Below are 11,871 nucleotides of genomic sequence, written 5' to 3' on the forward strand. Positions count from 1 at the left end.
GATATCCAACAGCTATTCGCGCATGTCTTTCGCAATGCTCTTTCTGTCAATATGATACGTAACAGATTCGATTGTACAGCTTAAAAAGGAATATTGGTGACTGAATTCTTTCTTTCTGACGCAAAACGCTGCGAGTATCATATTTCTAAAAAAATATTAAATAATTTTATTATTATAATATTAATATTGCAATGTTATTACAAAAATTCTCACCTAAGGAAGTAATACTTGTGTGGCGTTCCTACCCATACAGCACTAAAGCTTGCAACAACATTGCTACAACATTGCAATATTGCATATTGCAGTTTAATGTTGTAGAAATATTGCAAAGACATTATTTTACAATATAACTTTAGCAATGTTACAGCAACATTCCGAAAATATTCCCAAAAAAGTATTCGATAATCGCTAGTTCATTTGTTTACTGCTATGCGGCGCATGTTGCGCTACCTATTCCGCATTTAATTTTTAGTCACGATGATTATATAAAGTTTACAAAGAGCGGCTAATAAGATTAAAGATATAATAACTATTTTTATTAGTTTAACTTGTAAGATATAATCCCAACACAAGGGACTCAGACATCGGACTAAGAATTCTTTTAATAGTTTCCATTCTTACATAAAATTAAAAATTTTCTAATTTGCAAGATACTTCAGATTTTAATAAATAAATTTTGAGATTATATAAAGACAAGAGAAATGTGAAAAAACTCGTTGTATGCGTAAATCCACCACAATCTTTTTGCATCCTGATATCTGCATATTTCGGATATAGAGATTGTGAATTTACACAATTGCAAATTGAGTTTTTTTAGATATTCTTTTTTTGTGGATATTCTCTGTCACTGAAGAAAGTTGAATGTGTACCAAAAAATTTACATTTTATAATTTCGTTATTATTATAATACAGAAAATCTATATACACATTAGATCCTGACTCTTATATGCTTAATTTCTTATTATTTTTTTCATATGTTAAGAATATTATGTCGATAAATATACATAAAGCATTATTGCATATATATTATATTGCTATGTTGTTGCAATATTACATTGCAATATTTCTGTACGCGGACATTTTGTTGTTGCTGCAATATCATAACAATGTTGCAGTAACATTTTTTCAGCAATGTTTCTGCAACGTTGCAATCTTGCAGAAAAATGTTGCTGCAATGTTGTTGCAATCTTGCGATGCTGTATGGGTATTACCGACAGCTCTGTTATCGACTTATCGATTTAAGTTTATCGATATATTTCGATATATATATTGTATAATTATTATTGATTTATGTGACATAGTAACGATATTTATTTGTTTAAAAACTTTTATTCGTTGTTTCTCTGTATCTGGTATTGTACACACGCTTTGGTTATTGATTAAATATTTATTATTAAATAAGAAGAAAGTCTAGTTATTTTCACATAAGTTCCCGCACTTGCATTAAAATGGCGTAAAAAAAAAATTGCTCGGTAAAGTTGCTCAGACTCGATATGATGCAGAGAATTTAACCCTTTTCGTACGATGTAAACTTTTTCTCACGCGACGCGTTCAACGAGCGAGCAATCGATCTGTTTCTCTCGAGAGAGATCGCCTCTCGGTGTGCGCAATCGCGAGCAGAAATCGTGCGACATTCGCCGATGAAGAAACTACTGAATGAAAGGAAACTAGCGGCGGTTCACACGAGACTGCCGCACGCACGCACGCAGGCATGCACGCACGCATGCATGCATGCAGGCGGGCACGCACGCACGTATGCATGCATACTCGTGTCGAGCATTTACTTTAAAGTAAAGCGATTTCCTTTTACACATTATGATCCCACACCGTGCCGCTCGGCGAACTATCTCTCAGATTATCCAATACGCTGCTATCATTACCAGACACGCGAGCCGAAAAGAACATCAATGTCGTCGGCGACGAGAAAAAATTGCTTCCTATCATGCCGATGCACATCAGGAATGAAAAATAGCTTCCGCTTTCCATGCCACATTTAAAAATAAGATATAAAAGTAACGGATATTTCATGTATAAATAACTGTACCTCGCCTTTTGATTTCTGCGAAAATGCTAGATGATAGAATAATCTAGAACAATTCAGCAAAATAGAAATTTAACGATTGATCGAAAAGAAAATTGATAATACATATTATCCGTGGAATTATGTGTATTATATAAATTAGTTAATTTTTCGATTGTCCCAAATTCTTGATAATTTTATGAAAATTTATTGAATTGCATACGATGGAATCCTCTTTTTATTAATCCCCTTTTTATTAACTATTATTCGACTGTAGAGATGTAAATAGAATATAAAACAAAATATTTTTATCATAAAAAAGGGTTATTTTATGAAAAAAATTAAAAAGCCTCGGTTTTTTATGAGAAAAATTAACAAGCCTCGTTTTTTTTCAAAAATTTTTTTTTTTTTTAGATGTTTAATATCTTTATATTTTGATTATTGCAAATTGATTTTTCATTATTTTGAACTTTTTAGATGATAGATTTGAATTAACCATTATTACTTTAAATATAGCTCGCATTTTAATTGGCTAGTTATGCATCTAATTGAATATTATCCGAATTATGTCGAGTTTGATGTAATTTGCTGCAAAAGTCTTATTAATCTATTAAAATTACTTTCGAAAAAAGATTAATTAAAGATATAAGAACTATATTTTTTTATTATGTTAACCAAAAAAATATGAAGAAAAAAATATCAAATTAAACAAAAAATATATTAAATTAAAAAAATAATTTTTGAAAACACGTTTTTTTCAACTGTTTTTCTATTAAAAAAAAAAAGAAAGAAATGGTTTTTTTACATCTCTACTCGATTGCACATTTTATCTTCTGTCTATTGTATAAATATATCTTTATAATATGTTAATATATCTGTGTAAGATGACAGCGAGAAAACTGCAGTAATCTTCTCCGTCGATTGTGCGTAACAAACATCGCGCCAATATCGAGTGATCGCGACTTTCTAATTACAAATCGCACAATTAGCTGCCATAAAAGTGCCAGCAATTTTCGCGGAATACTGTATTACGAAATAATAATTGAATCCGTTGCGAGATTTAAACTGCTATACATGGCGTACAGTTACTTATGCACTAAATATGTGGAAATGACGTTCGTCCTTTCGTCGGTCGCTTTCAACTTTCAAAAAACGGTTGTCACTAATCCTTACCATACAATAATGTATGTACATATATATACAATTGACATTTAAGATATACGAGTCATATAAATCTGTAAAAGTTATGATAGTTATAAAATAGCTGTATAATAGCATTAAAAAGAACTATAAATTGTGAAGTTTCACTTTTTTAACTGCATTAATTTTATTTTGGATATATTATTATAATAGATGAATCTCGATATTTATACTACTCGATTATCGGAAAAAAACCTATTGATCAAATCGATATATTTTATTTTATCCGTTATATGACGAGAGAGAAAAAGAATCAAGGTACATGTAATTAATTCCTGTAATTAATTTTGCTTTTGATCCGGTATCAAAGGGATTAAAAAACTATACATAGCGTTTTTTATACACATAGTGGTAGAAACAGCGTTGACACATTTACTCGGCCGAAAGAACTTATCGAAGTTTTTCGAGAATTAAAAATTGACGGGGTCTAGATTGGGGTACCGCGCATTTCCTGGACAGAACTCCCTACTTTACGTCCGACAGGTCAACCGGTTAGATAATGGGATCGATCCTCCCCCAAGGAGGAGAACGAAGCACGAGTAGTGAAACTGTCAGGGAAAAAGGGATGACATTTTGGCCCCAGACTCACGTCAACGGTGCCCTTTGATCGCGCCGATAAACTGACGAAAGGAGATTTTCGTGTCGTTGTTTCCACGATAATCTGATTAGATCAGAGCATTCACACCGTTTTTCAAAGATTATCAAAGCATCATATTAATTTCCATGATAATTCGTAGCTTGTGTTTTATCAGTTTTGGAATATTGCTATTATCATTATTCATTATATTCTACCTCTCCATTGTATAACAGAAATGACTATCTAAAATGAATATCTCTTTTTTTCATTTTTCAATCGAATACACACGATGAGTTGTCGCAAATTGCTGCATAACTATTATTATCTTGACATTGAAATAACTTTTTTCTTCCTACTGTGGCCTATAATATTTACAAGCCAAAAAAAACGGATGTTTCTAATACTAGATATCAAACATAATATTGCGTACATTTATTGTTGTAATATATTTAAAGTCGATGATATTTTGAAATATCAAGAAAAATCCTATAAAAGACAAAAAGGATATGAAAGGGTGTTGTTCTCTCTCTCCCCCCCCCCCTCTCTCTCTCTCTCTCGGATCACTTTAAACGTCTTTATAAGTTTCGGCTGTTAACATAACGTCAGAACAGGTATGGCCTTTTTTCGATGTCTGATTTTCCGGTATCTGCGGGATCTCTCAAATGGTTAGCGTTTATCCATGGAAGACTGATGAAGCTATGATCGAGGAAAGGAGGGAAATAAGTAGGAGAAGACACACGGCACTATGACCGAAGAAGCACCGCCGTTCTCGAAGATTTGTGCGTTTGGAACTCGCCTGGGCGAACGATTTTTCTCCGGCACGAGAAGTCATTCCGGAGATGATCGCAAGCGTAGATTGAATCTTTCTTTCTTCTGACAAATATTTAAACCGTTTCATGAATGAAACCAAAGTTCGGTTTCAAATATCCAAAAGACCAATCATTTTTCTTCTTCAGACTTAACAAAACATTTCAATTAAAACTTTTAACAATTCCTGCAGTTAGAAGCGAATTGTATAAATAAAAGCGAAATATACTTTTTAGAAAAACTTAAACAGGAATATATTCTTTATTGGTTAAATCATTATTATTTCCAAATCGTAAAGTATTACCATCATACAATAACGAAAGTAAATAATTGAGCTTTTGCATATTGTGCAATTATTGATAGAAATAATTAAAAGCTACCAATGTAAACGATAATATCAATGAATAATTAAACACATTACTAGCCTTACAATATATATAATTATAACAAATAATTAAATGCCGCTGATGGCTATAACTATAGAAATAAAAGAGACTAATTATTCATTATTTCATCAGATTAAATAAAAAGCATGACGTAAAGAAAATGGGCTAATTGAGAGCCTCGCTAAGCAATGCGCAAATCTCTTTATAATTAATTTTTTTATTATTGGAATGAACGTTTCAGTCCTATATTTCAGACTATTTTTAGCATCTGTGAATTGCAAAAAAGATATACAATATGGATTATCAAGTTTGAGTAACGAAAATACTAATAATAATGAATTCGCATGGGATAATGTGAAAATTTAGCCTGCGTTATACAGCCATTAGCTGTAAAATGACATTGGCTAGATCAATTTCCACTCGGGATATACGAGAACTGACAATTAAGTTCGTAGAAAATATTTATTACAATTACAAAACACACTTATTTGTTATCTAATACACGGTCTCCTTTAAAATAGTCCCTTCTTAAAGCAATGCACTTGGTCCAATGTTTTTTCTATTGCAGTCTTCAAAATCATTCTCCGTGAGGCTGTTTAGAGCACGCGTCATCCATTTCACCTTTGCTCGTGACCCTCAACGACAATCTTTCATGCCTTTCTTGATTTTGGGAAATAGAAAAAAGTCAGGGGCGCCCGATCTGACTTCCCCGATCTTTTTTTATTCCCCAAGATCAAGAAAGGTATGAAGAATCGATATTGGGGATCACGAGCGGAGGTAGAATAGTTGATGCGTGTTCTAAACAGCCTTACGGAGAATGATTTTGAAGACTGCTTCCTGCAATAGAAAAAAACATTGGGTCAAGTGCATTGCTTTAGAAAGGAATGTTAAAAGGGACTGTGTATTAGATAACGAATAAATGTTCTGTAATTGTAATAAATATTTTTTATGAACTTAATTGTCAGTCTTCGTATATGTACTCTATATCGGCTGGTATCGGAAGAAAGCAGAATGCGCTCGTCCGTCGAGGGAATTACTAATAAATGTCTTTGACAAATGCATACACGTTTAATTCTATACTTCATACGTAGATTATATAATTGTAGTTCTATTTGCGTTTCTTGTATTATTATCTTCAATCAAACTTGGCAATCTATTATACACTGCATACGTTTTTTTTGCAATTCACAGATGCTGAAGATGGTCTGAAATATCGGATCGAAATGTTCATTCCAACAAAAAAAAATTATCAAGAAATTTACGCATTGTTTACCGCGCGAGACTCTCAATTAGCCCATTTTTTTACGTCATATTTATAATCGAAACCTTATTATTGTAAATAAATAAAAAGCTAACAATGGAAGAAATAATTTTATATATATATATATATATATATATAAAATTATCACGCGCATATGATAGTGGAATAAATAATTAAGTGTTGAGAATATTACGATATAGTATTACTGATTACCTCGCAACGCAATATTCGTACCTTGACATTACAGAATCATTTCCGAATTGAATAGGGGAGAAAAAGAGAGAAAGAGAGAGAAGGATTGACAGGCAGCGATGGTTAAGAAGGTTTAAGGGAGTTTCGGGACAATGCGAATCTGTAATTATAAGCGCGCCGGTCTTGTGCTTTCGTTCCTCTTTTTTTCACGTAAAATCTCTTGCAGCCCCGTATTATCGCCTTAAATCAACAAAGCCGCTCTTCTGGTTCGAAAGTGGTATGGCAAAGGTACGGAAACGAGGAGAGAAAGAGAAAGGGAAGAGATAGGAAGGTTAAGGTTGAGAGGGAGGGAAGGGCGACCTGGAGCTACGAACGGGGCATACGCGAGGGGCTTTAATAACAGGTCTCGCTTAATAACCCACGTCTCTCACAACTCCAAACTGAATGTCATTGCAGTAGATTCGATCATGTGACTCGGCACTTAATCGGCCAGAAGGCGTGTAATGATCGATTCTCTCTCTCTCTCTCTTTCTCGCAAGATAACATAAAACCGAAAGATTCACCGGCGAGTCAGCGAATATACGATTTGTTCGCCGGATTTTTGATCAAGTTAATCGCTTGACTTGTGATCAAGTGAATCGATTATAAATTTTTGTAAGAATTATGCAAGCATCTTTCGAGATTTAAATCGTACAATTCAGGATCTCCTTGAAATTGTAAGAATTAGAAGCTTCAGATAACTGAAATTTATAATTTATCGAGTTTTAATCGAGATGACAATGAAACGTTATTTACTTATGCAGACTTTAAAATTATATCAAGTTCCATATATACAATATTTTATATTGTAATAACGCGATGTTTCTGTGTACGCATATGTACATTTCAATTAAATAAGAAATTTTCTGGAAGAACTTTTACTCACTGTATATATTCCACAATTCATCAATTTAATTGAAATTATATTTTGATACCATTTAAAGTTTTTAATTTTTAGATACGAAAGAGATAGATTTTTTTGTGGAAACGTGCTTATGCTGTTTAAAATTTGAAGCGATTTCATTACAGTGTCTCCATCTAAATATAAATAGAATAAGCTCGAAATTTTCCAACGTCGATAATTTGTCAAACATAAGTAGATTTTATTGCTAATTTTATTTATTATTGTATTTATAAATATTATTATGTATTTATTGATTATTATAAATTATTATTATCTACAGAAATTCAAATCCTGCTTAGATACATAAATTCCTACGTTATTTATACCTTCAATCGGTTGATTATATATTCAAGAAAAAATATATTAAAGTTGTTAATAATTAAAACTTGTTATAAAATAAAAAAATACTATTCGGACTATAAAAAAAGAATTGTATTACATAAAAAAATAATGCAACAATTTATACTAGTATTGCATGGATTGCCATTTTATCGACAGGATCGAAAATATCTTTGTCGATACTCATGTCACCGGCGAGATCCAAATTTTTTAATGAATAATGATTTAAATGATAATTGTTCCTTGATTGCTTCATCAGAAACAACAATTTTAAAAAGGGAGTATTAAATTAATTTAATATTCCTCTTTTAAAAATTAATATTTTTTTTAGATATTTACAAAAAAAACGTAAAATTTATAATTTTCATTATTATAAACTATTTTATTCTTAATTATTATATGTTGTGGATGTTTTATTATTTGTTCTTAATATGTATAAATATGTATTAATAGTATAAATATGTATAAACATGTAAATGTGATTTCTTTTCTCACTCATATTTATTTTATTATTTGCATTCGGAAATAATTGCTATTTTTAAAGAAGATACTATTTTGGAATCCGATACAATTTAGAAGACTAGTTCCTTAAATCGTATCTTTTACATTATATCAAATAACTATATAAAAAATGTATAATAAATTAATAATAATTCTTTACAAAAAGTTAAACATATAAAAGCAAATGTCTTAAACGTCAAGCTGTGTTTAGTGCATATGTGTATTAAGACTTTAGAATGACACAAAGAATACACAATTTCAGTCTGGACATCACGTTGCTAAAAAATATCAATTTGCAGTATTAGTAATGTGTATCAGAACATAATTTCTTTTATCTCGATAGAATTCATATCATTCATCATGCTATTACCAGCAAGAAGCTGGAATCTATCTCATTCCAATTCCTGCGCAATAATTTCTGTGTAGACGCAGACTCTTGACGCTCGATGCTCGATGCTGTCATGTAATAACACTTTTACGCATTATAGCGTGCGTTAAACGCGTGCATTGCGTACGATAGTGTTTCCATACGTGCGTTATACAAATGTGACAGCTGTCAATTACATATGTATGTATATGCAATATTTAATAAAAAAATAATAGTTATTTTTTTATTTTATTTACTGATTCGTCGTTTTTTCGCTGGAATTATTACAGTTATTATTTCTTAACCTTATGTAATGTCCACATTTGAATTTCTCCTAATCAATAAAGTACCACATACAATTGTATCTATTTTTTAAATTTGTAATAAGAATAATTTAACTTAATCTATTTTATAAGTGTATATCACGTTAAATATAAAATAATATTTTTACATATAATAATAACGTACGATTACATTGCTTTTTATTTACTTTGTTGTGGCCAAAAGCGTACGTTGCAAAATGAATCTGAGTAGATACTTCGCGAATTTTTTTTATGGATGAGGTTAGAAATTATTCCGTTCCGTAATGGTTCCGTGCCATAAGAAACCCACTGATTAAAAAGCTGAACGGAATTGAAACAAAATCATTCTGATTGGTTATCTTCCATCTAGTTTCTTTTCCGTTATTGTTCCGTTCCACTATTCTTTCTTCATTAGGATGCACCCTTAGGCCGATATTACATTTGTCGTAAGACAAACTTTTTAACCATATTGATTGGCTGCAAAATAGAAACTTTCTCGAGTCTCTAGAAATTAGCCAATCAATATGCTTAAAAAGTTTGTCGTACGACAAATGTAATATCGGCTTTACTCTTTAAGCATATTTATGTCGCTGTATTTCGTCGGTATGACAGGTTTTGTAACCTAAATAGTCGTCAATTTTAATTATTAATATCTCGCTTCGCGAGGCAGAGCGACACTTTTCTCTGTTATACTTTTTCGTTTTATGTAAAAACGCGTCGAATGAGCATAATTTTATCAATATTTGAGATGGATCCGTTGAACTGAACAAGTAAATCTTTGTATTATCGATAATAAAACAGTAATTTTACAATAAAATGTTTGTTTTGTTGTTCTTGAGACAGTTACATGAAAGATCTATATATTTTCGATAATAAAACAACAACTGGATGAGTTAAAATAATACGCAGCGAATTTTTTCTTCCAGTCATATAAATCCCATAAAACCACTGGTCTTTAATAATATCTCATCGGTGCTATGGAACATAATCTCGCGGATGAGAGTAAATCAATCGTATAAGGATAATGTGTCGCACAATTTGAAAGGATGCGATCGATCAACATGCTGTCGCGGATCATGAGGAACGTCCTTACATGGAGTAAGGATCCCGCATTGTTGAGACGATCACCGCGTAAAATTACAGGTCCTGCATTAGGTCAAGCGAGTTATACTCGCGGCGTTTATACTAGCGGATTCCAGGGTAAAGACGATAAAAAGAATGACAGGCCATCGGCTCTCGTGCTCCATGTCTTTGCGAACGCCGAGAGCAAGGGAAAGGAAACCTATCTGGAAATACTCCGGCAATATAAGCACAACAATGATCTCAGACGTGGTCATGTGGAATTTATTCAGGTTGCCCTCAAATACATGGACGAGTTTGGTGTGAATCGAGATCTAGGCGTGTACAAGACTCTGTTGGATGTGCTTCCCAAGGGCAAATTTATCCCCACCAATTTTTTCCAAACAATGGTAACGCATTATCCTAAACAGCAATATGTAGCCATTGACTTGCTGTGCAAAATGGAGAAAAATTGCGTGATACCAGATGTGGAGATGCAGGACATGCTGCTAAATATCTTTGGGAAACATGGTGACCCACTGAAAAAGTTTTGGAGAATGATGTACTGGATGCCCAAATTTGCCAACTTGAATCCCTGGCCTTGTCCCAGACCGGCGCCCAAGGATCCACGAGTACTTGCGAGATTGGCAATGAGTAAGATATCTAGTGTAGATGTACAGACTAAAATTGTAGAGTTTGAGACCAAGGATGCACAAGATTTCATTGAGGACACGTGGATTGTATCCGCCATGAGCAGCTTGCAAGAGAGATTATTGCAAACGCAATCTCATAGCAGTCCAATTTTTGTTGAAGGACCATATACAGTTTGGGTTGCAGATCAATGTATAGACTATTTTGTGCTCAGAGGAGAGATGAGAAAGAAGAAGGAGTATGAAGATATTGATGGTAAATAACTTGTTAATTAAACTGTCTATTAATATAATGATAGACCAAATTTATATAAATAATTTTTTATTGATTTTATATAGATTGTTATATTACATAATTATATTAATTGTATACAAATGTTCAAGTATTTAAGCATGACTTTTTACTAGAGAGAGAGAGAGAGAGAGAGAGAGAGAGAGAGAGAGAGAGAGAGAAATATTGTACATTTCTTTTTTTATAGATGTTTCAAATATTAGAATCCCTTTCTGGGATAAAAAGGAAATAATCCCTGCTTCTACAGTCCATGAACAAGATGATGGCACATACTTTGCAATGTGTGCTACAGGTACATCTACGAAAGATTCTCTATTGTGCTGGATACGATGTCTGCAAAAACAGAATCCTATCTTGAATGTAATCCCAGTAGTGTTCAAAGTGGCATCGTTCTCGAAGGAACAGCTGTACATTGAAACTAAAAAGAGCCAGAATGAAATGGTGTATACAAAAGATTAATATCAAAACTACGAATGGTTAAACTGTTAAAAACCAAGTAGTAATATAGTAAAGTGATGAATATATATTGTATACTTAGATAGCTGTAATTTGTATACAAAATAATATATAACATTGTTAATAATTCACAAGTATCTAAAAACTATTTCAAAATATATATATATATATATATATATATGCCTTTAAAACAGATTTTTTTATCTCTCTCATTATATAAAAATATTGAATTATTGAGTTTGTTGATTCACATTAATATACTAGGAAAACTGGGATATATATATAACAATAAAACACATGATACATAGAAAGATATAATTTATTTGGTACAGCCATGTGTTAATCGGTCCATCTTTCCAATAGTAGGAATTAAAATTTTACAATACATATCGCTGGTCAATAAGTTATCACATTGATTCGCTGTACTGTCGTTTATTTTCTACAAATATATATATTGCGATTCAAATATATATATATAATATATATATATATATATATATATATATATATATATATTTA

At 31.9% G+C, this 11,871-nt stretch overlaps 1 protein-coding gene and 1 long non-coding RNA gene across 2 annotated transcripts; one reads left to right on the top strand and one right to left on the bottom strand.

Moving 5' to 3' along the window:
- Positions 1-8,235: 8,235 nt before the first annotated feature.
- LOC138937261 (uncharacterized) lies at positions 8,236-9,172 on the bottom strand. Its single transcript, XR_011447482.1, has 3 exons — positions 9,062-9,172; positions 8,597-8,868; positions 8,236-8,504 (listed from the first exon to the last, which is right to left on the bottom strand). It is a non-coding gene; the product is annotated as an uncharacterized lncRNA (long non-coding RNA).
- Positions 9,173-9,495: 323 nt separating this feature from the next.
- Positions 9,496-11,525, top strand: Ecsit (evolutionarily conserved signaling intermediate in Toll pathway, mitochondrial). The gene is made up of 3 exons (XM_070303445.1): positions 9,496-9,665; positions 9,822-10,860; positions 11,084-11,525. The coding sequence occupies exons 2-3, from the start codon at positions 9,942-9,944 to the stop codon at positions 11,353-11,355; spliced, it is 1,191 nt and encodes a 396-aa protein (XP_070159546.1). The 5' UTR covers positions 9,496-9,665; positions 9,822-9,941; the 3' UTR covers positions 11,356-11,525.
- The last annotated feature ends 346 nt before the right edge of the window (positions 11,526-11,871 follow it).

The sequence above is a fragment of the Polyergus mexicanus genome, unplaced genomic scaffold (genome assembly GCF_030449975.1).
Source record: "Polyergus mexicanus isolate NDT 795.1 unplaced genomic scaffold, iyPolMexi1.0 SCAF_10, whole genome shotgun sequence".
Classification (NCBI taxonomy): Eukaryota; Metazoa; Arthropoda; class Insecta; order Hymenoptera; family Formicidae; genus Polyergus; species Polyergus mexicanus.

Excerpts from the sequence above, each read along its gene's own strand:
- Ecsit (XM_070303445.1), top strand. The coding sequence starts at position 9,942 with ATGCGATCGATCAACATGCTGTCGCGGATCATGAGGAACGTCCTTACA. Across the intron at positions 10,861-11,083 it reads GGAGTATGAAGATATTGATG|ATGTTTCAAATATTAGAATC; the intron begins GTAAATAACTTG and ends CTTTTTTTATAG.